This window comes from Dermacentor andersoni, chromosome 4 (genome assembly GCF_023375885.2).
Source record: "Dermacentor andersoni chromosome 4, qqDerAnde1_hic_scaffold, whole genome shotgun sequence".
Taxonomy (NCBI): Eukaryota; Metazoa; Arthropoda; class Arachnida; order Ixodida; family Ixodidae; genus Dermacentor; species Dermacentor andersoni.
Genome location: NC_092817.1, coordinates 93,697,966 through 93,724,419, shown reverse-complemented (window position 1 = coordinate 93,724,419; position 26,454 = coordinate 93,697,966). Strand labels below are relative to the sequence as shown.

At 44.3% G+C, this 26,454-nt stretch overlaps 1 protein-coding gene across 2 annotated transcripts in view; it reads left to right on the top strand.

Annotated features, from left to right (window-relative positions):
• LOC126536475 (tudor domain-containing protein 7B-like) overlaps positions 1 to 26,454 on the top strand; it is a 127,372-nt gene that overhangs the window by 4,826 nt on the left and 96,092 nt on the right. For both annotated transcript variants that reach the window (XM_050183450.3, XM_050183451.3), the window contains exons 5-11: positions 1,563 to 1,730; positions 4,372 to 4,615; positions 8,520 to 8,750; positions 14,607 to 14,683; positions 15,934 to 16,064; positions 18,738 to 18,795; positions 23,017 to 23,166. In XM_050183450.3, the coding sequence (XP_050039407.1) occupies positions 1,563 to 1,730; positions 4,372 to 4,615; positions 8,520 to 8,750; positions 14,607 to 14,683; positions 15,934 to 16,064; positions 18,738 to 18,795; positions 23,017 to 23,166 (1,059 nt within the window). The remainder of the gene's footprint in view (positions 1 to 1,562; positions 1,731 to 4,371; positions 4,616 to 8,519; positions 8,751 to 14,606; positions 14,684 to 15,933; positions 16,065 to 18,737; positions 18,796 to 23,016; positions 23,167 to 26,454) is intronic.

Below are 26,454 nucleotides of genomic sequence, written 5' to 3'. Positions count from 1 at the left end.
ACTGCTTCATGGTTTCAATTCGAAGTTGTAGTGAACTGATGGGTTTCGCAAACAACACGTTCCTCGCCATAACAACAGTCTTTTGCTACCGTTGCAGGAGGGGTGTGTCATATTGTCGATAAAGGCTACTGAGGGCCACCATGAAACATTTCATCGCTTGCAATTGATTGGCTCCCGATCTTTACCACGAAACTTTTCTTTCGGGTGATTGCTTTTATGGTATTTGTGAATTAACTATGTAAATACTGTACATGACGCGCCATCGTGTTAGCAGCCATGAGAAATTTGTTTTATGGGGGTCTGTTTCAGAGGGTGGTGAAAGTAGCAGCAAACATTTTCATATGAAATTCGCGCCTAACTCTTTCTTTTACTCTTTAATAAAGTGGCCATATTTGACTAGAACAACTCACCAGAGTAATAAAAATCATGATGATAGCTTCGATGGGCAGTGTCTTTCTAACCCAGATAACAGGTTGACACCAAATACCGCTAAAGGAATGTTAAGTGTTTAGTGCAGCATTATACACGATTTCGCGTGTTGAATTTGCAGACATTATTCTTACGCAATATTTATGGACAGACACTGTGCATATATGCATTGCAAAACCAGTAGACCCCTTCAACACTACATAGCTTGCGATATCAAAGCCGCAAATTTTCTTGACTCTTGCACTTTTGAAGAAGGAACTATGGTTCAGGCATAGCAGCAGAAAAACACCGACATATCCTTCAATAAAAACGACTCGAGCCACCCATAATTGAAGCATACACGAAGGGAACAAGCGCGCGCGGCAGCCGAGCGAGCCGGAGTGAGCAGCGTCCTGGCCGTGACATTACTCGCGAGAGGGCACCACTCCAAGTTCTCACTGCTAAGTCTGACATGATGTTGGAAAATTTAGTTCTGTGTCATGACGTTATGATAATGACACAGGGATATCAGTACTGACATCACATTTTTTTACTTTTAATTTCTTGTGGAAATGAAGGTCCATGGCCTCAAAACAATAGAAAAATTACTGGTAAGTCTCAGAATGCCTTAATAGTTTACTTTAAACAGCCTTCTACAAACCAGTTTTGGTTTTGTTAACCCATGAGGCGGTTGCGTTATGAATTCATGACGCAGGACGTGGTCACTTGGGAGCAGAATGTCACAAATTTTGGCATTTGTTTTGTATCACTTAGTGGTCCATCATGCTTTCACTCATTGTGTTGCCCGATGTAGTAGCATAACAGATGAGTGAGTGAGCCAGTGTGAGTGCCAAAATGCTATGTTCTGCTCCTACGTGACCAAGGTTATGCATCGTGATGTCATAACACAGTCACCTCTTAGGTTAACAGAACTGAAACCGATTCATAGAAGGCTATTATAGTAATTTATTCATTGCACTCTTAAGCCTGCCAGTCATTTTTCTACTGTTTCGTTTTTGGACCTTTATTAACACTAGATATTAAAAGTTGAGGCTGTCAGGTCAGTACTTCTATAAGGCTTCCGCATTGTTGTGGGATTCAAAGTTGCCCATAATTGCCCCATGTTGAGATCTAATGTTTTATCACCCTTGTAGCGTCCAAGCAGGCACCCTGCACCCAGAACTGGGCCCAGTGTGAGGTTCGCCAGCTATCAGAGCAGGCTGGACAGCCAGAAGCCATCCACCATAGCAGCAACTCTGAGCCCCATGCCGCTACCTCCTAGGAGGACCCATCGTGGGACAGGCAGAGGGCTGCCACAGCTGGTGAGAGCCCTTTGATAATTTTTTAGCACACGCTGGTTCAGTTTACTTTTGTATAGGGCGTGTGAAATTGGTTTCAGATACCTTGCAAACCGCATTTGCCAACCTTTCAATGTGAGTGCAGTGTGGTGAAAGCTGATCATGATAAGCTATGCTTGTGATAGCGAAGTAAACAACACACTTCCTTTTGCAAACGGCACTTGTTAAATGTGCTCTCGTATTTTCAATACAGTTTACAAATTTCGGCTTGTTCTAAGATATTACAGTTGTTGTATCGGGTTTTTTAATTACAAGTTGCACTTGCAAAAGAGTATTTAAGGTGTTAAAAGATGGGGCAGCGGGAGATTGCGAAATATGCGCCCAAAACAGAAATTGTGGTGGTACTCGGGCTGCCCACTTGCTGCAGTGCGAGATGCCATATACCAGAGAGGTACTTGCTTTGAGCAAGTCTATTCAGAAACAGTCAAAATTGGCAAGAACAAAGTTGTGGAACGAGTCACTGTTGTCTAAAAACAGTGTTGCTTGTGACTCTGCTGTTTCAAGTTTGCTGCCACTTGTGTACTGTGTCTAAAGATGAATCATTGTTAATAAATAATACATGTATCTCACTACAGGGTGTATGCTCGGTGCAAACTTGAAAAAAAATATGTGCTGTCCCACTCCTCGGGGGTTGTGAACACAATATTTTTACGTACCATATTTACACGATTGTAAGTCGACCCCCCCCCCATATTGCGTGTGACAGGGAAAAAAAAAAAGGAAGAAAGGCATGTCTGCGGGCGCATTCCATAATGAAAATTTATTAGTAGCTGGCATGGTCACTGGACTACTCGTCTTCACGTCTGGCATACAACAAATCGCGAGCGGCAACAACAGTAGCCACATTTACATTGATACATTAGAAGTATATCCTATTAATATGCCAGCGCTTGTAATACAGCTAAGATTTGCCCACCCTTAGCGGAAACGTGCCATATTAAGATTGTAGTGAAGACAAATGCCGTAGTTTTCGTAACATGCCCACCATGTCTTTCTATGTTTAGCTCTGTTTCTGGCCCCTCAAAGTTTGCATGGCTACGTTATTGCCACAAACTTGCTGATAATGATATTATTCATTATTGATGTGGAATAAACTGTTTCAATGCACGTAATGTACTCGCGAGAAGAAAAGAAATCGTGTTCGGCATGTTTGGCTTGCTCCGTCGGCTGCCATTTTTGTTTTGATGTTCCGCACTGTTACTGCGGCAGCCATCTGTTTGTTGACCTGTTGTCATCCCGCAGCAAATGCGGGATGAATTTTTTTTTTATTTGCATGAAATTAACCCCGCCTAATGATTGTACCCCTTAATTTGCATCACTAGTTCTAAAGAAAGAAAAATAAAGTGCGATCATTATGCGAGTAAATATGGTAAGTCTTTTTCTTTCTTTTTTCGATACAACCATTTCACCATTTTGATAGGTGCATTCAAAAGCTTATCATTTTGCATGCAATAACGAAAGAAGCTAGAGCCACCGGCACAGCCTGCCACAATTGCCAGGATAAGGAAATGCACAGCTTGCTGCTGTCAAAATGCACATGAAATGCGCGCCAATGATTCAAATCTGCATCAACCAATAGGAGCGCTCACTGTGTGTGCATGAAAACGATAAAGAACCGCTATGAAAGTTTATCTTTTCACTTGCTTCTCTTGCTTTTAGTTTTGAACAGTGAAATAGGCCGTTGCAGCTATCTGAAGCCCCCATCTCTCCTATTTATGATGGTACCAAGATGGCAGCATTGTGTCAATGGAAAGTCGCACTCTCTGCAGGGCAATGGGACCTCCAGAAGCCTGGTTTACCACCTGATTTTTGTCAATGGTATACTAGACAAGTGAAATTTTCTCGGCCTCTACTTCAAATTTCTGTCTGATATGTTCTCACGTAGTAAAGGAACACGTGAGAACTGCAACGAAGATAAAAGAATTGGAGGATCTTATTAAATCAACAATTAAAATGTCGAGTCTCCCCTCAAAAGGTTGTGTGTTCAAACAGAACAGTGGGCGATATTTCCTGCGCTGCCCACTGTAGGGAAACCCTAATGGTAGGACAACGTTAGCCAATGTCCAGAAACCAAAGAGAAGGAACATGGTTTAGGAACGTTGTTTATTAAACAGAGTTTAAGTGGCCGAAAATGGTCGTGATAACATCTCGCACACCCAACAAAATTGAGCGTGACTAATGAATCTTTGTCCCCCAATACAGCTGAGCGTGAGACGACTGCGCGACACATGCACAAAGTGGCTGTCGGGTACGGCAACATCGGCTGAACGAGAGCGCATGCCCTGAGATGCCATCGCGGTCATTCCCGCCCAAAGGCTTTTCCGCATCGATGAAATCACAACAGTCACGGAAAGAAAAAAAGAGGGGTCCGTGATGCACTTTCTTCGGGACACCAAGACAAATTTTCCTTCAAATGCGAAGCTTTCTTTGCAAGAAACCTGTATTGGGTTTTCTTTGTAGCTTTGTGCTACAGTCGGGTGGATGACATTTTTTCCTGTCATGAAATTTCCTCCATCTTGAGGGCTTCCGCAGAAGTGATTTGCCATGGTGAGGAGTTGCCCCGTTATGCTACCCTCATGTCACCTTGGCTTATCATTATGTGCAGAGACAGCCATCTACGAAACCTGGCTTCAAGTACGAGGTCCCTCCCAGGTGGCAGCGGCCAAGCAATGGGTTCTCCCCTGTCTTGGGATCCAGCAGCCCACCAGGCAATGGTGTCGGGGAGCCTGTGTCAAGGGCGCCCCTGCGCATGCCTCGAACAGCCTCTGATGGTTCGACACTGCAGCCTGCAGCCACGCCGATGCCTCCACCACCTCCCAAGTTGCCCACACCGCCGGCCACGCCACCTGGTAAGCATGTGAGCCAAGAGCCCTCTTGCTCTTGCATCTGTGCAAGCATCTGTGCTGCACAAGCGGGCCTCCAGATTATTGTTTCTCTGCAGAAGCTCTGGCAGGCATGGAGGAAACACTGAAGAATAAAAAAACAGTGGATGGAAATTGACATAGTCTGGTGTCTGTGTTGGTTTAGATACGGCACAATGGGAAATTGAGAACTGAAGCAGGTAGCACAATACAACCAAAAGGAATTAAGCAGGCAGTGCAAAAAAGAAGGTGCAATGTAGAACACAAAATTATTTCACAGTGTGTTCTAGAATTTGATGTAATTTTCTTCTTTAGAAAGGCAACCTGCCTAAAAGAGAAAAAATTCTATGTCTATTTGTTCACAGTATTATTTGAAATACGTCATTCGAAATACATCTATTTGTTCACAGTACAGTGTCACGGCATTGTATTTATGTTGTTCAGTTTGTCTTGTTCATAACAGTGTCAGTGATAAGTGTGCCTCAAGAAATGTGAGGGAAGGAGGGGGAAAAAATGGAGTTGAGGAGGGGGGGGGGGGGGGGGGGCTGCCAATAATCACTGACCCTGGCACTTAACCTGTCAGTGCCAGGATTCACCAGTCTGTATGTGCAACAGAGTCAAACTAATTTTTTAGTCTTATCGTGTTGCGATTTATTAAAAGAAAGGTGCATTATAGTCGCCTGGCTAATACAGCTACCAGTACAAATAGAGGTACTTGGACCAATTATGGCCTGCAACACAACTGAAACCAAGAACAAAACGAAACCGCATTGATGTTTGACAGCGTAACAGAGGATAAAAACAAAATAATGTGCAACCGAGCTGTTAGGCATTGTAAAAAGAAAATCTGGTCTATTTATTGTTATTCTGTAGAAAAAACAACAGTATTTCGACATTTGGCCATCCTGACCGAGTCAAGTCATGACTCGGGACATTTACTGAAAAGTCAGTACTGTGCTGCAAGATTTGGGTGGTTAGCAACCCTATTACCAACTGCAGGTGTAATTCTAACCTGCACTGCGCAATTGCCATGAGCACTCGTGCTATTTCAGCCTACTCAAAGCTCTGCCAAATGTTTCTTGGCCTAGAGAAATTTTAGAACTACTATAAACTTTTATAGAACTTTTCCTCCATCACTCCGTGAAGTTTCAATTAGCTAATCCTTAGCATTTTCTCACAGTTGTTCACAGATTTTGAAAGCACTCTGCAACTCCTCAAATGGCCCCTTTCAAGATTTCTTTAAAGGGACACTAAAGGTTACCAGAACGTCAAGTTAAAGTGGTAGAGCAATGCTCTAGAACGTCTAAGGCGTCAATATAATCGCGAACAGAGCTTTAGTAACCGAGAAATTGAGGTAAATGCACGACACGATTTGAGACCCCCCAGCGACATTCCGGTACTAGCCCGATGACGAAAGCACTCCTCATAATTTGTGTTACTAATACTCAACTACTCGTATTAAAAATATCATTTCATTCGATTATAAGACGGAAGAAAATGCTGCGTGTCTACGTCTATTCGATTCTAAGAAACAATAACATTTTGACGTTACCCTTCAGTAGTATGGGTGGTCGAAAGGTTTCGTTTTCGCTCGACTCTGCGCCGCGCACGCTTTGGAGTTTCAGTAGTTTCGTTATTGCGTCGTGCTGTGCGGGTTCTGCTGGCTCGCGAAACTTTCATTTGGAACAAGCAGCGAGAATGCCACGTCCATGTGATGTCGTGGGAAGCCCTCGTTGCTTTCCCGCTCCGGAGAGCCGGTGTCGAGGCCGCCGTCGTAGAACGCAACGACGCCGGCTGCGCGAGCCCTCAGCAGCAGGTCGCGCTCGTCAGTGCTCAAATCGCTGAAGTTGAGCCCAGCATTGCGAGCCAATCTGTCATTGTCAGGGTCCATTGCGACGAACGTCGAAGTTTGCATCATAGAATGAAGTACCAGCTTTCGCGCGTTTCTCCTTCCGCTAGCCACCTCACTCCCGCTTTCGCTCTGCTGTCGGCTCTGTCTTGGCTCTGTTTCTGGCCGCGCGTTTGCGTTTTGCGCAGAAAAGCCGTAGCGCCGTCTGCGGACGCCGTTCTACTCACCTATGGCGCAACGTCACTATGAGACCATGATGTCAGTGCTCCTCGATCGTAGGGCGGGCGATTTGAACTGCACTAGAGGTACGCGGACGCTTCAGAACGCATTTTCTCTTAAAGTAAGTCTCTCCTTGGCACGAAACAAGCGTTTCGAGGTTTCTGGGATGGTATTTCAACAGTCCACGTTGACTTAATAGTAACCGCGTAGTGTCCCTTTAAGTGTTAATGAGCTACTCACAACGTTTGAGTGATAATCAAGCAACTTTTGTGACGCTGAGCTACATACACATTTTTCAAACTCCAACAATTCTCTCCCCAATATATGCCATTTGATTTTCCTGTAGTAACTGTTTAAATGTTGCGTGCTTTAAATGCTGGAATTTATCACCAGGCTGACAAAACGACATGTAACAAAACATAGCAACCGATGTTGCAAGATACTCATTGCTTGCATATTTATACTTTATACTGCCACTTCAATTGGCCTCCATGAGTCTGTTCAAGCCCAGTTGTAACATGGTCCCAGTGAAAGCGATAGCCACCGTATGTACAGCCGAACCCGACTATATCGAACCCGTTTACATCGAATTATTCCATATATCGAACAATTTCTGGACACGGTATAGTTACAATGAGTATATATAGCAAAAATTACGCATACATCGAACAAAACTAGTAGCGACTCCCGATATATCGAACGTCAAGCAGTGGAAAGTGCCCCCGGAAGTTGGCTTTCCCTCGCGGTGAAGGGAAAACCCGGCGGCGCGGCTCCATCCAACCGCTCTCCCTACGTGACCGCGCTACCTCGGAGCCGCCGACACCCCCCCACAAAATATGGTCCTGGCCCGCCCGCCCGCAGCGCTTGCTCAGACAGCCAATCAGAGGCTCTTGTGCCCTCGTCGTGCAAGATGGCGAAAGTACGAGTTGTCTCGCTGCTTATCTGATTCATTGTGTGCGCCTTCTCCCGCAGTGTTGCCGTGATGAAGCGGCAGAATTCGCCTTTCGTCGTGAAGCTCGGAATCATAAACCGGGTCGAACGCGGTGACAAGTCGGATGTCCCCGCAACGTACAAGATTCCGAGGTGCACTCTCGGCACGATCTTGAAGGGGGAAATTAGGGCTAAGCGGCCTAACTCGCGACCCGGTGCCCGTAGTGCCCGTGGCGCCCGAAGCGTACGCACGGCCGTGTACGAGTGGTTCATCCAAAATAGCTTCAGCCGTACCGACTTCCGCGTGCTCGGTGATGACTGTAAATTCTGATTAATGCGACGAAGCCGTTGTCGTTGTTGCCGAAGTTTGGAACGAGCTGTCAGAATTTCCGAAAGCTGTTGACGAATCAACGGTGGACGAGTTTGTGAGCGCAAATGATGGCGTCGCGAGTACGGGAGAGCCCGGAAACAAAGACTACATTGCCGACATCGTGCCGAGCACAAGTGAAAATGGGCACAACGAGGAAAGCAATGACTGTCTTTGGCCCACATCCTCCGAAGTGATTGGTGCGCTCGCACTAGTCCGGTGCTTCTGCGCGAATGCGGAATGTTGCGGCCTCAGCTGCTCCGACTCCTTAGACAACGTGGGGAAGTGCGTGCCTCGCACGCAGCGAAATTGCCCAAGCAGAAGAAAATGCAGGTCTATTTCATGCGAAACGAAGCTAGTTTCATCAATAAAGTGATTTCATAAATGCTATGTGCTTTTATGGCATCCAATTATTTAGCAGGCTTATATCGAATTATGCTCTATATCGAACTGATGGGCGTTTTTTTGCGAGTTCGATATAGCCGGGTTCGACTGTAGTAGTGCTTGCTGTCTTTGTTTTTCACCAGCCCCCAAGACTTGCCGGGAGCTGGTGGAGGAGTACGGTCAAAGCCGGGGCGTCACAGTGTCGTTTAGTGCACTGAGCAGCCGCAGCTCAAAAAAGGGCCCCCTGGTGTGGCTGGCAACACTGAAAGTGGATGTACAGTCCTTCTACTCATACCCGGACGAGAAAGAGTCACGGGAAGAGGCTGAGGAGGAGGCTGCACGCAAGGCCGTCTACTTTCTTGGCCTGAATGACGGTGAGTTTCTTGCTTGTCACTGCATTCATTGCTGTTATAATTGCTCCTTCCTTCAGTACTAAGAACCGCTTTTTCATGTGGTTACTAGCCTTGAAAAACTCTTACTCTAACTGATGCTTGGCTCTGAAATTAAAGGGGGATGCGGCTTTCGCATTGCGAAAAATGGCCCAAAAATAAATTTTTTGAAAGTCATGTTTTCAGTTTTGGTAACTCTCTTTCTATCATATTCTGAAATATCTTCTCTGAAAAATACGTAGCAAGGCTCTAATGAATTTGTTGTATCAGCGAAGGTGGCAAATAATTTCACAGGCATCACGAAAAATGCATTTATTAAGCCACAATATCTCCAGTTAGGTGCCATCGAGCACCGCTATTTTGGTCTCATTGGAGAGTGCATTTCTTCATGTTCAAATTTGCCGCTTCAACTAGCTCTTCCATCAGAAACAAGGGCACAAAAAGCAAATGAATGCAGGTTGTTCCAGAGTCGTTGATCAGCCGTGCCCACCATGTGACTTCAGCGTGCTTCGCCATTGGTCTGGTGCTTTCTGTAAAGGAGCATTGTCTACTATTCGCACCTCGCAAGCTCTCGACATTTCAACTGCTGCAATCTCGCTGAATTGGGCTCAACGCGGACATCGCAGAAGCGCAACTGATCAATCCGTTACTGGCCTCTCAGATCCACTGTTAAGCATTCCGAGCATCGACAACTCGGACTTCATGACCAAGCACTCGGCGCGTGGAATCCTCGGACATGTGAATAAGCCTTTCGAGCATTGCTGCTTTAGACATCGTGACTAAGCACATGGCACATGCAATCCTCAGGACCCAAAGCCATGCACCTGGTGCACATACTGTTTGGACCCGTGGCTAGGCATTTTGTGTGTTGGCGCGCCTTGGACTCTGTGATTAAGAACATCATGCACAGACTCCTCAGACTTGTGGCTAAGCATTTCACTCATTGGTGCCTCAGGCTTCGTCACTGAGTGCATTCTGCACCGAAGTCGGGCTTTTATTTTATTAATTTATTTTATAGAGCTGCACTTAATGGCCTGTTCCTGTGGTGAGCGGCAGCGTAACCGAGTGAACGAGGACAACTGCGAAACATGCGGCTGTGAACTTGGAGCGGCAGATGAAAGATGCGAACTGCGAACGGTGGACACCAACGAGAACAGACCCTCCAATGACATGCGCACGAGAAAATGGTTTCACGCGGACCCGGCCGACTACTCGATGCATAGTACTTGTCTCAGCCGGACCACTCTTTTCGTACTATCGTCTGCTCGCGTCAGCTCTCACTCATGCTTGCTTGGTTTGCTTGGTTTAGGCTCGTTCGCATCTCTTTCGATTGTCATGGTTTGTGATTGTCTTGTAATCGGATTGTATGCACAATGTGAATTGTGTAGTACTTTCTGGAAGCCAAGCGGCACCAGCTATTACACTGGAAGCTTTGACGAGTCATGTATAAAAGCTGACACGCTTGACTCGCAGATCAGATTTTTGACGATTGCTGACTCTGCTGCATTTCTTTGTCTCAATATGTTGCGAAATGAAAACACGTGTAGAGCTGCACTGAAATTTAGATATCATAATCATTGGTGAGTCTTTTTGTCATGGTTTCTTTAGGTACAGTGCAGGTCGGGGCTTTCTTGCTTTCTTTTTTTTTTTTTTTTTTGCTTGATTATTTGAATTCGGTCACCCCCAAAGTGTGTGTCTGATGGGACGATGCCAAGAAAAATGAAAAAGACAAATGCAAATCTTTATGTTCGAAAAAAAGGAAGGAGCGATGAAGTCAAGAATGTCACATTTGGCTATGCTCACAATGTTCAATAAACCTTCCACTGCATTTCAAAAGCTCTCCAGGCTCTCACAAGGTTCAAAGGCGAAAAAGTTTATCAATATGTCAATACGATGTTCTCAAAATGTGGTAGCTGGTTCAAACACTAGGCCACAAAAGCACAGGGTCGTAGTTAGTTTGAAATTGTTTGTGTTTAAATTTTTGTATACTGTACAGAAACAGGGCGGTGATTTCAGGGTGTCTACCAACCGGGAAAACTGGGAATTCTCAGGGATTTTAGTAGTCTGGAAAAACTCGGGGAAAATTTAGGGAATTTGTGTGTCTATCAGGGAAAATTAGCTGTTGATTGAAAGGGTCGAAAGTCGTGGTAATGCTGGCTTGAGTAACAGACAGGAATCGTAATGAAGTGACTTTGATGCCCTGTCGTCAGTTGGAGGAGTTGCCAGTGTACAGCCAATGACTGACTTTCCGGATGCCTGATAATTTGGATGGCTTCGTGGCACCACCACGTACCCCAGAGAGTCAATGTATCAGAACGTCTGAAATTTCGGATGCAAGAACCCTTCGAAGTCCGATTTTCCGGACTTTTTGCCACGACTGCAGGTCTGAAACGGCATTAATCAAAGCCACCACCGCCGCCATTTTGATTACTTCGCCGCCTTGAGCCGGCGCTCTCGCACGCAGATTCACTGGCAGCCGGAGCCACCACTGGGGCAACGCTAGACCTAGCTGCTTTGATGTTTGCTATTAAGCTTCATGCCGTTGGGTGCAGTGTTTTTATTGAAAGAATTCGCTGCTGTCAGCAATGGTACTGACTCTGCCTTTGTGGTCCTTGCGATTGGCTTAGCTTGGAAAGCACGATGCGTTGCATAAAGCTGCTTTTCGAAAGTCAGCTTCACCTCTCTACAGAAATGTTACTTGGTGAAGCATACGCAAAAGTATTGCAGTGAAGCATAACAAGTGTGGGAAGGTGCTATTGCCACGAGACACAGCATGTATTCCGTCATTGTACACGCATGCACTCAGTATCTCCTGTCACAGTATGAGCATCGATATGCCTAATACGTGTACCGACAGGCCTTCAGAGCTTTTTTGAATATGCCTGTGGCGGTTTGAGCCCTTAAGGGCAGTAAAAAACATGCATTCATTTTTTTCAAACTGCCCAATTTTTTGGACGTTATTGCGGCCCCAAGGGAGTCTGAAAAATTTGACGTTGACTGTACAACTGACCAAGAGGATGCTTCAAATGATCCGTGGGGTGAACGCATGGCAGAAGGAGGATGAGAACAGAAAGGACTGATGGACTGAGGAATTAACGGGAAAGAAAACGTGCCGCTGCCTCTTTAAAGGAGCTTGAGCTCAAAAAACAAAGTGTTGGCTGACGCCGAGATGCAGGTATCCCTCATCCAAACAAAAATAAACTCTTTAAAGCAGTGAAACCCAACACTGAGATGTTTTGTACGGGCTGAGAGTGCGTCAGGACAGTTGAGGTTGACTTCCCAGCTGCTGAGAGAGAATGTTAGTTGTGACAAAATTCACGCCTCATACCGATGAGCTTGCTATCAGTTGATAGAAATAGCCCATATTCAAAAATATTTACTTATGTATGCATCTCCTTTTCATTCATATTTGAATATGTTCGACTCAATTTGGAATGGGTTTTATCATTTTTTTCACTGTGCATTTTACTAACACCTTCGTTCTGTTTTCTTTTTAAATAAAATAGATATTACTCCTTACTATTCAAAATGGATTAAGCCATTTTTTATTTCAACATGCTTACTAGAGAGTGACAGCATCGGGCAGCATGGTGTCAGCCTGTCTTGACATAAAAGAAAGTTCTGGCTCATTCAGGGAATATTGCAAAGGTGCTCAGGGAAAACCTGGAAAACTCAGGGAATTTGGAAATGTCAACTTGGTAGATGCCCTGCCTAGACATGCTTGGTCATTCGGACAGCTTTGCGGCACCACCAATGCTCCATAGACTTAATGTGTAAAGATTACTGCTATTTCGAACAGCCCCCAGCACTACATCCAATTATTCGGACTCGATTCTTGGCTGTAGCGAACACTGACTCTGCCCCCATTATTCCCTCTGGCAACCTCGACGAGACATCAAGTATGTCCTCAGAGATGACACGCTAGATGGTAATCCCTGAGGCCTTGCCTTGGTTGCACCACTGCATATCAGAGATTTAACTGAAAATGCCAATCTTATAGGCTTTGTCTGAATTGTGAGGTCGCATCAACATCGTGATCATCACATCCATTCCGGCACCACTGTGCATGGCCCGTTCTTGTTTGTTGAATTTGCCTTCCAAACAGCGTTCCATCATTTCGTGCTTGCTTGCTTGTGCAGTATGCATTCCAGACAGCGTTATGCTGGCTCCAAAAAGTCTTTCTCGTGAAGTTACCGACAGTCCGCGTCAAATGGCACCAACATTGCCCTCGCAGTCCAACTCCGAATGAGTCTTGAGTCGCAGTCTGAATGAGTCCTGCTTTGCAGCTGAAGAGCCTGAACTGCCCCCTAGCACAACGAGCTCAAATGCCGATCCCTGCGGCCGTTACATCTGAAGACTTTGCAGACGACAGCGCAGTGTAACTGAACGATGACACTATTGAGCAAGTTCTCCCACCGTCAAACTGCGACTCTAATTGGATGATGATGATGTGCAGTGTGCTCCGGAGCTTTCACATGCGGATCTGACTCGAGCCTTAGCAGTCCTTGCATCGATGTACAGAAACAACACCAAACTGGCAAAAATACAGGTGGACTTTGTTTCATGTAAGCGGAAGTGCATGAAGCAATGAATCGACCACTTCTTCCTTACACAGGGCCCTAAAATGTAAATAAAATAATCTTTTCTGGATACATTTGTTTTTTCAGACATTCTATAGTTCGGATTTATTTACGTTCCCCATGGAGTCCATCGGTTGTCAACTGTAGACGCAAGCAGATCGCGCTCTGGAACATAATAGATTACACTGTTTTGTTGTCTGCCCTCGCAATTACACAACATGGGAACAACCAGACGAATTGGAAGTACCAAACAAAAACAAGGACACACAGACATTTGGTTTGTAGGTTTTATTATTTTTCTAAACTTTAGCTAATCTATTGAAGCAACAGATAAAACAAATAATTGCTGTTGCCTTGAATAATTCTCATAGTCAAGTGTCACTGTGAGGGACGTTGCAGCACTACAAATTACGTAGGCACACTTGTGTGAATGATATCAATTCTCCAGCAAGGAGCGCAGCGCCCACAAGGAGAAGGGCGCATGGCAGCTGTTTTTGAGGTGCGTAGTGGTGTAATTGTATGCACTCCACTTAACTCAACATTGCCAGACCTGGTAAAGAGCCCTATAACGTTACAACCAGAGGTATAAAGGTTAACTTTGGCCACAAACAAAATGGTAACCTAAGGAGTGTCAAGGATGAGCCAGGTGCACTTTGGATGCAAGTAAAAGTTTCTCAGACGCATGGGAAAGGAGCATTACTGCAGTGTGCATAAAGTTTCAAAAGGTTGCTGCTTGTTCATGCTGTCACACGGTGCTGCAGAGAGGCTGCAAGTCTACCTTTTTTTTTTACATTACTAAGAGTACACTGTGTGTCAGCGTTCATTCAAGCAGGTTTACAAAAAAAAAAAACAGTATTACGCTTGTATCTATCTGGTGCTGGTACCTATCTCCAAGGCTTCTCACCTCGCATTCTTGCAAGTCACCATATTTCTCTTCAAACTAATGCTTCGTTGCACATTGCTTCAGTTCTGTGTTATTCTATTTTGCTACTAATCCTTTTGCTGTTGAATGAAAAACATGCTCCCTGCACTTGTGCTCTTTCTGAGCTATTATTGGGCCAGGGGGAGCAACTGCCTTGGATAAGTGCCCAGCGGCAAAGGCTGGTTGTGTGCGCAGCAGTGTTCACTGCAGGCACATTTGTTTCACTCAATGTTGCTTGAACCATGTCTTACTATAGCAGCAATCGCCTTGTACAAGTATTGCACAATACTGGTTGCATTTGTTGTTTTTGTTGCAGTTAACTTTTCTTCTCCTTTGCAGGTTTGCAGAGCCAGATGCAAGAGACCAGTGTATCGACACCTAAGCAAGTCGAAGACTTTGTCGGTCGAATTAAAGAGGTTAGAATTAATCAGTTATGTTTATTGCATCTACCGCAGACTATCCTACCTGGAATCTTATCCTGGGGCATTTGTTGTTAGTAGCTTCATTGTGTTTTGGAAGCTGGTAAACTGTGCAAGGCGTTGCACAGTATAAATCAATGCAACAAGCACGAAGTAACACAAAAGGTGCTGATGCTTTCTAATGAACAGTTTTAGTATATAAAGAGACATGTATGCTTCATGAAATTTACGGCGAAGTAGAAAATAAATATTTAGCACTTAGGGAAAATTATTTCAGTGCATCTGTGCAAATAGCATGCAGTTCTTGAGGTTTTACATCCAGGGATCATAGATTGTCTATGAAGGACACTGTAAGTATGTTTTCTGGACTGATCTGTATGTAACATTTTGGGTTATTTAATATGTAGGTTACAAATTTAAAACTAAATTGTCCTATCCATTCTTTTGTGTGTGAATGGTAGCCTCTGGAACGTCCGAAACTCATAAATTTATTTAATATTCAGACTTGTTAAACCACAGCAAGAAATGATAATCATGGTCATTCGCCGACCGTTTGTACTCTGTATTCATCTGCTGCACATGCCACAGAAAGAATTCGTGCCATTAGTGACACAGTTTACTGCGCCATATATACTTTTTCACTGCTTCCAAACCTAGGCCCTGCACAGCTTCTGTGTTTGCTTACTGACCTAGGCCACCAAATTTAGTGAAAAAAGAAAGACTAGGGTGAGCAGCAGGAGGGCGTTAAAGCAGAAGCCTGCAGATATTTAACATATTTAACAGTTTTCCCCTTCACATAATTAGAATTTTACATGTCTATTTTGCTCTAAGTTAAACAAAAAATTGTAAGTATTAATCTTGAGGCAATATGTGTCGTTCTTTTATCTGAAAACTTAATACAGTTTGAAAATGCATGTTTTATTCCAGCTTAGTAGGCTGATAAAGCATGTGACCAGAAGTTTCCTGGGGATTCAGGCTCGCTGCTGTTATTGAACATAAGAAACAGTCTGTAGCAGCTGCAAAGCGGATATAAAATAACAGTATGCCTTAGGAATATCTTCAATTCTTCACTCTATAGCTGGTAATGACACTGAGTTTGGCAGGCTAACATAAATTCTGGTTTGTGGAATGTTCCTAGCATCTTTGTGTAGGTGTAATGACACAACAGTTGGTACAAGTCACAAATGTTTAAGGGGGGAGGGGGGGTTGTTTTTGTCGATGTCCGAATTTGTGGCTTCTATTCCCAGTTAGTGTCGCAGAAGAGCAACGGCCTTTGGAGCACTGTCGTGCCGCAGATGTACCAGGAGCAGTACAAGGAGTCGGTGCCAAAGAACTGGCTAGAGCTTGTCAAGGATTCGAGAGTTGTGTGCACAACTGAGTAAGTAGAGGCAATTTATTTGGCATGGATCTAGCTCTTGCCTGTAGGTTGGGTTTAACCACACAGGCTGGTCTCTAAGGGCACACTAATGCCATAAGCTAGTATCTAATCTAACTTATTTTGGAAACATGTCAGCATGTGAAGAAAGGTATAAAAAATCATAATCGAAAGTCGCACTTTCCTTGGTGTCCTGTGTATTTAATTGCGGTATCAATGACGTGTTATGATTTCAGAAATTTTGCTGTATCTTCGAAGATTTTAGACAAGTTCATTTTCTACAAAGTGAGCATACAGGATTTGCCAACTTGAACTTTCCTTTCTTTAATTCAGGGAAACATGATATATATATATATATATATATGTGTGTGTGTGTGTGTGTGTGTGTGTGTGTGTGTGTGTGTGTGTGTGTGTGTGTGTGTGTGTGTGTGTGTGTGTGTGTGTGTGTGTGTGTGTCTCTGTGTGCCGTATTTATTCGAATCTAGGCTGATAGTTTTTTACAACTACAGTCGCCGATCGTTTCATTATTTCATTTATTAAGCACAAGTAACTTCCCCTATGTTGTCCTTGGTGTCAGTGTTTGTTGGCTTCTTATGATATGACTAACAAAAAAAAAAAACGGGCCCGTCGGTTAATCCCCTTCCTTCTTGTTTTTATATATATATATACACAGTCGATTCCGGATATATCGAACCTGGATATATCGAATTATTGCCTATATCGAACAGTATAAAAATCCCCTTGGGAATCCCATGCAAAAGTATAGCGCTATTGTTCGCTTATATAGAACTCCCGTGCACCGGCATATCGATGTATCAAACTCCGTGCTGAGCTGCGCCCCGGCAAGTGCCTTCTCCCGCCATACCCCACCCCTGCAAGTGCGCTTCTCCCATCGCATCGCACCCCCGCAAGTGCGCCTCTCCTCACGAAGCTCTCGTGATGTTCCCGCGATCTCACGCGTGCCATGGCATGTGGGTAAAATGTTCCCGCGATCTCGCGGCATGTGGGTAAAAGGCACATGACGAGGAGCGCTTGGAGTGCGATTAGGTGCGAAAGGGAAGCAGGAGGGAGAAACCACCCTGACCACAGGCGCCCATTTCCTGTGTTTTGGTTGGCTGACACCACTGGCGCAGTGAGACGAAGGTCAGTGCAGCTTGGGCTTGTGGTATGGCGGAGACGTGGAGCGGTGCGTCTTTTGATTCTATTTGTTCCTTTGATTCACGAGGCCAGCGCGAAGGCTTGAGACTCTGTGGTGCATTGCGTTTTTCTTTCCGCTTTTGGCACGTGTTCCGGAGCCATGGCTGCGAAAGAATGCAAGAATTTGGATTTTTCAATAAAGGCGGACATCATTCGACGGGTGGAGGCTGGCAAGAAAAAGTCGTCGGTCGCCGTGGCGTTCGGAATTCCTCTCAACACCCTGAGTATGATCCTCAAAAACAAAGCCGATGTTAAGCTGAAGGCAGTGCAGTCCATTTGCGCTGGAGCGTGTCGTATGCGCGTCCCAACCTTTGACAAGGTCGAGAAGGCATTGTACGCCTGGTTGTCTCGGCATTTCCAGGCGCCATCCCAGGCAGTGTTACAGCATGCGATTTCGTCAGCGCTGACGACGGCGTGTAAGCTGTAGCGGCTCGGACTGATACGGAGATTGTGGCTGACATCATGGGTGACGAGGATCCAGATTTGAGCAGCGGCGAAGGTTCCGACGAAGAGGGCCAACCACCATGCACTGCAGCTGAACATGCATCAGCTTTCAGCGTCATTCGCCACTGTTGTGGCACAATGGAAGGAGCTGGCCTTTCTCATTTGGACACTGTCAACAAACTTGAGGACAGCTTAATGGACTTGATGGTGCAAAAGAAAAAGCAAGCAAAGGTCACAGATTTATTTCTTCCAAAATAAAGTGCTCTGGTCATCGCGCTCTGTTTTTGTATTTTTACGCGCCTTAGAGGCACAGCTCGGTAAGTTCCCAATAGTCACAACATAGGGAAACTGCCTTGAGATGTGTGGAGTTGTTAGAGAAGCTTTTGACTTGCATATTTTATATTTCGAATTGTCGATATATCGAACTATTTCGCGATCCCCATTGAGTTTAATATATCCGGGATCGACTATATATATATATATATATGTGTGTGTGTGTGTGTGTGTGTGTGTGTGTGTGTGTGTGTGTGTGTGTCTACATATATATATATATTGTTTGTTTTTTCATCCACTTTCATTTCCATTACTTTATCGTTTCTTTATTTCATTTACTAAGCACAAGTAATTTCCCCTATGTTCTGCTTGGTGTCAGTGTTTGTTGGCTTCTTATGATATGACAATATATATATATATATATATATATTTATATATATAATTTAAATTGCTCTATTTTCCTGTGTTATGAAACATTTTTTTTCTTCTGAAAAATATGGTAACTAGATTCACCCAGTTGCTGCAATCTTTGACACCACAGAGATTTTTGGAAATTGTACAATGTAATGTCATGCGCTATATTTCTCCTTTACATTGTTTCCTTGCACACCGTACTGTGCATTAGGTGAATTTTGTCCAATTTAATAAATTGGACAAAGCACCTAGTGTTTTTATGATGTAAACTCAAAAAAAGAATATATACTCTATGCCGTTTTTGAAGAGTAAATACTTATGTTTGCCCCTGTTTTCTTTTTCATCCAGTTGCAAGGAGAACCGCTGCATTCTCTATCCTCAGACAAACTCACCGACAACTTCCCAGGTGCGTTTCTTTTTGCCGCTCTATGGAGTAGGCCTTTTTCCGCACTGGTCTAGAAAATAGGCTCCTGTTGCTGATAATAGAGGAAGCCATACAGTCGTCCACTAATAATTCGTGGCTACGGATATGCCCAATAATACGGAGATGCCCAATTATTCATATAGCCTCACGGTACTGCCACTGGCCCTCTGGACATAATGTATAAGAATGACTGAAATTTCAGACAGCTAACAATACGCAATTTGATAATTTGGCTCTGCCTCTTGATCGTGAGCTAATTTGGTCACAGAGTCTACCAGAAAAAGCAATATTTTTGTTTTAAGAAGTTGCTGCGGCCTCCTCGAAACCAAAACCAACGAAGCCTAGTTATTCGAGTAGTCGCTGAGTGTGCCCAAACCATGTGTCCCATACCACAGAACAAGCCAAGCCACTAAGTTGGCTGCATTTGTGGCTTGTTGTGTAAGTATCCAGCGTTTGTCCCTGTTAGTGTTAAATAGTAACATGGTCCCAGGTGACTTCTTTGATTGCTAGCATGAATTCTTGTCACTTAAAATCATCAAGTAGTTCTTGATGGCACCAAATCCAGTCTCTATGTATGCCTCAACGAGGGTGGCGATGTCCAAAGTACTGGACAATTACTATCGCTAAAAAGTGCATGATGATTCGGCTTTTGAAGCTAGCTCTCTTTATGTCACCAGAGGATGGAGATTCTGTGCCTGTACTTTCGTCAATCTGTGGTGACAGCACGACAATGGTCGACAATGGACAGGCATGCGCTGGCTCAGCCACACTAAAAAAGGAGATGCACAGCAACCTGCCCTCGACTCCTCGTGCGCCCTTGCGTTGCTTGATTGCGTTACTGCAAGCTCGCTCTCGCTCCCCTCCCCATTTCCCCTTGCTTACGCCCTAAGACTATGGTCATCAAGCCACCATTCTTCTATGCTCACCCTCACATGCTTTCACTTGCACTCAAAGCATATAGTGCACAGAGAGAGAGAGAGAGAGAGAGAGAGAGAGAGAGGCAAAGGAAAGACTGGGAGGTTAACCAGAGATTATCTCCGGTTGACTACCCTGTACTGGGGGAGGGGCAAGGGGATGCAATAGGTGAGAGAGAGAAGGATTAAAAAAGGGGGGGAAATATAGTGCACAGGCTTTATACAGAACATGATGCTGCTCCACTCTAGTGGGCTCTCTTGATCTCGTGGCGCATGTCTTGAGAGGTGCTTTCTCAAGCTGCCGCTTGTAATTCAATCATTTGACTGTCTGCATCCACAGAAGTTTCCATTTATTGTCTCGGTATTCCTTCACGGCAGCAGTGAAGTTTCATTATATTGAAATCGTGTATAAGCGCACGTCATCATATTGATGTTCCACCATGTTCCACCATTTACCAACTCATAAACAATCAATTAAATCTGGATACCTCACAATACATAACGAAATCTCAAACTATGAAAACGTATAATAACCCCCCACACACACTAAACGAGTTTGCATTCCGTACTGACACTTTCAGGTATTCATTCTTTCCACAGACTATACAGGATTGGAACGCTTTGAATGAGAGCTGTGTTAATAGTTCATCACTAACTGCCTTTATCACGCTTGTTGAAAATGATCTACTTACATCTCAGTAATTATTTCATTTATTGTCCTTATTACTTTGTTACTACCTTTGTTTTTGCATATTGTGGCACATTTACCTGTCCAACCCAAATATTGCAGCATGAACCTCATATATTTCTTTTACTCCTGCTGATGTATAAGTTTATTTATGTAATAATGTGCATTTCTGAACCGTTTATGATTGTCATGTTTGTATGTCAGTGTGCTTTTTTGAATGCCCTTTCTGTAACGATCCCTGACGGGATTGACAGTATTACGTTAATTAATTAATTAGTTAATGATTAATAGTGTTCTATAAACAAGAAGTTAAATACTTCGTTATGTCGCAAATTTTGTTATATTGAAATTTCTTATATCGAGGTTTAACTCTATAACCAAAATAACATTTTGGTTATACAGTTAAACCTCATGGTTGCTCCTCATGGCTGCTTGGCTCATGCAAAACATGTGGACCAAGCAGCCTTGCTTGCATCTTGGAATCAAAGCATACGACCAGGATGTGCCCTCACTTTCATTGGTGAGGCAGTTCCTCCGCTTTCCATGTGCCATACAGCCTCAGCGAAGCATTTTGTTGACCCTGCACTAAACCTGCAATTTTTGCCGCCGACTCCTGATGAGACGGCGCAAGTTAGGCCTAGACAGCGGGTGTGTCGGAAGGGCATGCCTTCACAGGAAGCTCACCCTTGGTATGTGTTTGTATCCGTAGATGAATACACAGATATCTGGTGCGATACACACAGAGGCTGAACTGATGGTGTGCATGCGTGAAGCGGGTTTGGGGGGCGGTCAGCTGGCAACTACCACAAAAGTGTGTAGGAAAAGTTTGTATGTGCTCATACTGGCAGAAATGGTGTAAGTTCACGTGTGGACAACATTCTGAACTGATGAATTTATGGAACACAGTTCAAACTGACAGCATCGTGGAGTGAAGGTTGCATGCACAATATCTGCACTTCGCGACGCGTCCCGAAGGGCGGACTCAAAATTCACCCGCGGCTTTGACCAATTTTTACGTGGCGCTTGAGTTGCAGGAAGCAGCTAATCGATTTTCCTGTTGAAATTCATTTTTCTGGCCTGCCCATTAATTAAGACATTCTTGCGACCTCATCCCTCTCTGAAAAAAGTCAGTCAGCAACTGTAGTATTTACTTTCTGCACACAAACTGAAGAGCCAAAAAGTGGCAATGTGCGCATCTTTTTTGTGGACCGTGCACAGCTCACAAGCTACCCGAGCAAAAGGCTTCTCTGTTGCCTAGGCAACCCCCGCCCGCCTGCTGATCCAGCACGCTGCCGCCGCATTTTTCGCTCCTCTATTTCTTGCTTGTTTGCTTGCTCCATGTCTCTTCTTCCACAGTGCCTTCGTTGCTATTCTTTTGGCTGGTGCACCTCGTTAAAATGCATGCTTGCTGCCCCACTTGTCTGCAAGATTTTCTGGCAACCACGTTATAACCGGTATTTCGTCTCGTGTGGCTGCACTTTAAGCGGTATGTGAATACATTAAGTGTTATGGGAATATAAATGGAAGTAAGAAAACGCTGCATTATATCTGGTCCTGCACTACAAGCAGTTATGCTATAAGTAAGGGTTTACGAATATTCAAAACTTTTGAATGTTATCAAATATTATATTTTTAATATTTGATTTGAAAACTAGTTATTTCAAAATTTCTTATACAGTACAACTGAATTTCGAAACAACCCAATTCGTATAAAAGCAAATATTCAAAACAAACCAAATATATTGCTGGCTGTCTGGGAGCAAATACAGTTCTTAGAATTTGCTTGTATCTAACCTAAGACTCTGTCTGATTTATTGCTGCATTTTGTGATAATATTATACTGCTGGGGAAATTTCACATGTAAATCGCGCTTAGCCACTGGACGTCTAAGAAGCTTTGTGGGAAAGCCAGCCACTCTGTAGCAAGAGGCACGGGTTTGCAGACAGCAAGGGTGGGCTCTTTTGCAGCGCCACCACCAATTTGAACTTATTGCTTGACAGCAAATGTGATGTGTGCTGGCTGGCATAGGGTCAAATGCCTATGAGTTACAGGCATTTGATGTTGCATGATAAGGCACAGGTTGCTGGGAACAGGCAGCTAGTGGGAATCACTCAATTTGCCAAGTTAACAGGAGCCAAATTTACAACCCTTGATTATAACGGCTTACTAGTAAAATTTTTCACCATTGACAAAGTAATTGTGATGTTTCGACATGTTAAGATAAGCAAGCTTGCTAATAAATGCATGTGCTTGTCACTATTCAATATTTGAAGCTAGGTATTTGTGTTTGATTTGTACTAAAATATGTTGATACTCTCATAGCCCTAGTTATAAGGGCATAACAAGCAGTTGTGATTCAGTTTCACTTGTCATCGCTCGTGCCGTGCGCTCCTTTCTGTGTCCTTCGTCTTAGTGCTGAGTTCATTACCTGACATTCTAGATGATTGCCAGGTCTTCTTAGAACGTGCCTATTTGGAAGGACTCTTACAGTGGAGTTGACTACCTGGGCCGTTTCTAAGCTTGTGCAGTATCTGGATAGTTGATGGAGTTTATGCACGTGTTAGAAAAAAATGTCAATATTTTTGTCCTTGTTTTTCCAAGACTGGGCACCGGCGGTCCGTGACTGATGCAGGCCCAGTGCATGGCCCTGTTCCTGACAAGCTGCCCCTTCCCGAGGGCAACCACTGGGATGTTTTTATCACATATGCTGCTAGCACGGCGGATGTATTCTTCCGCTTGCTGGACTTTACCGTAAGTCTGTTTTGTGTTATGTGCTCATGCTTTTGTATGCTTGCATGTGATTGCGCCATGGTGTGCACTGGCAAGCAACTGTTCTTGAGGTGTAGTACATAAGCTGTGTTCCCATGAATGCAGCTGTGGCTTATCGCATTGATAGCAAATCTTATTAATGCAATGCACTGGCATTTACCCCTACATTGTCTTATACCACTCTTTTTGGGACAGGCTCCCAGCAAGAATGCATGAGTGCAGAGGGGTTATGGAGTAATAAGTACAACCTTGTTCATACGTTTTTGAAAATTTTGAGAAAGAAATGTACTAAAAAGGAAAACGAATGACCCAAAGTCATAAAAAAATTTGGCAGACTCAATGTGGTGACGTAATGCGTAATCTACGTAATGCAAAGCGTTGCACAAATTGTTGCAGGATGAATGCATGCCCAAGCAGCCCAAGATGACTGTTCTCGCTTTTATGGCTTTAGCAAGCTTATGTTTGCACTCCTCAAATTCAGCCTGGGTCTGCAGCTTCATTGGGCTGGGCATTTTGGCAGGTTGTTTTGACATGAACACTTGGCGAGAATCGTTGCGGCATAAGATGCTGACGTGCGTTTAGCTGCTGAAGCTCGAGTTGCCAGAAACGGTCTTTCTTGTTTTCCTTTTGCATGTTTTAAGGCAGCAGCGGCAAGCGAAACGAATCTTGTAGGTGCGCCTGGATACGATGCTGCCAGAGTGAAACAGGATGCTCACTCAGCACTTGTAGCAGGGAAGAGCAGTACGTTTTTGGTTAACGCCTATTAAAAGCATGCAGTACACTTCCAATAGCACTGTGCCACATCTGCTGTGAAACATATAGATGAAGATGCCTATCCGCAATAGGGCTTGGCAGCAAAAGCAGCGAATGCGATGTGCAACAACTCGCAAGGAGATTTGCTGGTAATGAAAGAGAAAACTAAGTGCATGCCAGCATTTCCGTGTGAAGTGAGTGAGCAAATACTGTGGGGAAGCCATGGCGGGTGCCTAATACTCTCGAACGTGTGTGCCTCATGCCTTTTCTTGTTCGCATGGGATGTAACGGCTGGAAAACACACAATACAATCACAGTTTGGCAATGTGTGCCAATGGATTGTGATTTTCGGGAACGTATGAACTGTTAAAAAGGAAGCGTAACTACTGGATTATTTTTCCTGTTCTTGATCGCAAACTGCACTGGGAAATAAAACAAAGCAGGATCATGTCAACATGGTTTTACTGTAGTAGTATTCATAGTAGAGTTGAACCCGACTATATCGAACCCATTTACATAGAATTATTCTGTATATTGAACAATTTCTGAGCACGGTATAGTTACAGTGAGTATATATAGCAAAAGTTACACTTACATCGAACAAAAGTAACGACTCCAGATATATCGAACGACAAGTGGCGCAAAAGTGCCCCCGGAAGTTGGCTTTCTCTCGCGCTGACGGGGAACCGGCGGTGCGGCTCCGTCCAACTGCTTTTCCTACCGTGACCGCGCTGCGTCGGGCGAGCCGTCGACATCCCCTTGCAAAAAAATTATCCTGGCCTGCCCGCAGTGCTTGCTCAGATAGCCAATGAGAGGCTCTCGTGCCCTCGTCGTGCAAGATGCCGCAAGTGTGTGCGAGTTGTCTCGCTGCATTTCTGGTTCATTGTGTTTACACCTTGCGGGCCTTCCCTCGCACTGCTGCCGTGATGAAGTGGCAGAATTTGCCTTTTGCCGTGAAGCTTGAAATCATAAATCGGGTCGAGCGCGGTGAGAAGTCGGATGTCCCCGCAGCATGCAAGACTCCTAGGAGCCCTCTCAGCACGATCTTGAAGAATAAGGGGGAGATTAGGGCTAAAGCGGCCAAACTCGTGACTCAGTGCCCATGCCGCCCGATGCGTATGCACAGCCGTGTACAAGTGGTTCATTCAGAATTGCTTGAGACGTGCCGGCTTCCGTGTGCCCGGTGATGACTGTAAATTCTGATGAGTGCGACGAAGCCATTGCCGGTGTTGCCGAAGTTGGAGCGAGCTGTCAGAATTTCCGGAAGCCGTGGACAAATCAACAGTCGACGAGTTTGTGAGTGCAGATAATGGTGTCGCGACCACGGGAGAGCCCGAAAACGAAGACTACATTGCCGACATTGTACTGAGCACCAGTGAAAGTGGGCACAATGAAGAAAGCAATGATGGCCCTTTGCCCAAATCCTCCGTGGTGATTGGTGCACTCGCACTAGTCTGGTGCTTCTATGCGAGTATGAAAGGTTGTGGCCTCAGCTGCTCCGACTCTTTAGACAATGTGGGCAAGTGCATGCGTTGCAGGCAGCAAAATTGCCCAAGCAGGAGAAAATACAGGACCATTTCATGCAAAACTAAGCTAGCTTCATCAATAAAGGGATTTTATAAATGGTATGTGCTCTTATGACGTCCAATTCTTTAGCAGGCTTATATCGAATTATGCCCTATATTGAACTGATAGGCGATTTTTTGCAAGTTCGATATACCTGGGTTCGACTGTAGTAGTATTCATAGTAGTAGTTGTAGTAGTACAAAACTTTATTTAGTCTTTTTTGATTAGTTGTCCCCAGAGGGGTGAGCCGTTAGTCCAGAGCCTCATTTGCTGTTGCAGTCTGGCTCGCCTGATGGCACGTGAGCCAGCTGCCTTGTCTTCTCTCCGCCTTTGTGTGGTGTGTGTGACTGTTTGAGTCAACTTGTCCCTCTATATATACACCCAGATATGAGACAAGGCCGATGTGTATTCTTTGCGCATAATGCCTATTTAAATGAATTCAGTGCACTATAAGGACGATACAGTGCACTGCTGTTGCATTCGTGTAAATTTGAATGTTGCTGTACTATGTACACAGTTTGGTTGGGTTACACAATTCAGGCTGAAGTAGCTGATGACGGGAAGTAGCACAGCAAAATACAAACACTGGAAGGGGAAACAAAGACTTGTAAGAAGTTAATGACTTAATTTATAATTCAGATTCTTCTATATTTTGGCTCACCCAGTATGATATTTGATGCGTCTTAATATAACTTAGTGAAAGGGCTTTTTGGTTAATGCTTTTTCTTTTACCTTTTCAGGAAAACAATTTCTGTACTAAGTGGTGCTAAAGTAATACAATTTCCATGACCAAAGAAGCGTAGAGGCTTCAGTCATTAAGCACCTCATATTTAAGGAATAGCCTGAAATAAAAGATTTCTGAGACCAACTGTATCGGCAAAGTAATCAACTAATATTGACGATCATCATAGGTGATTACCTATAAGAGCTTTGAAAACGTGTGCGGAAATT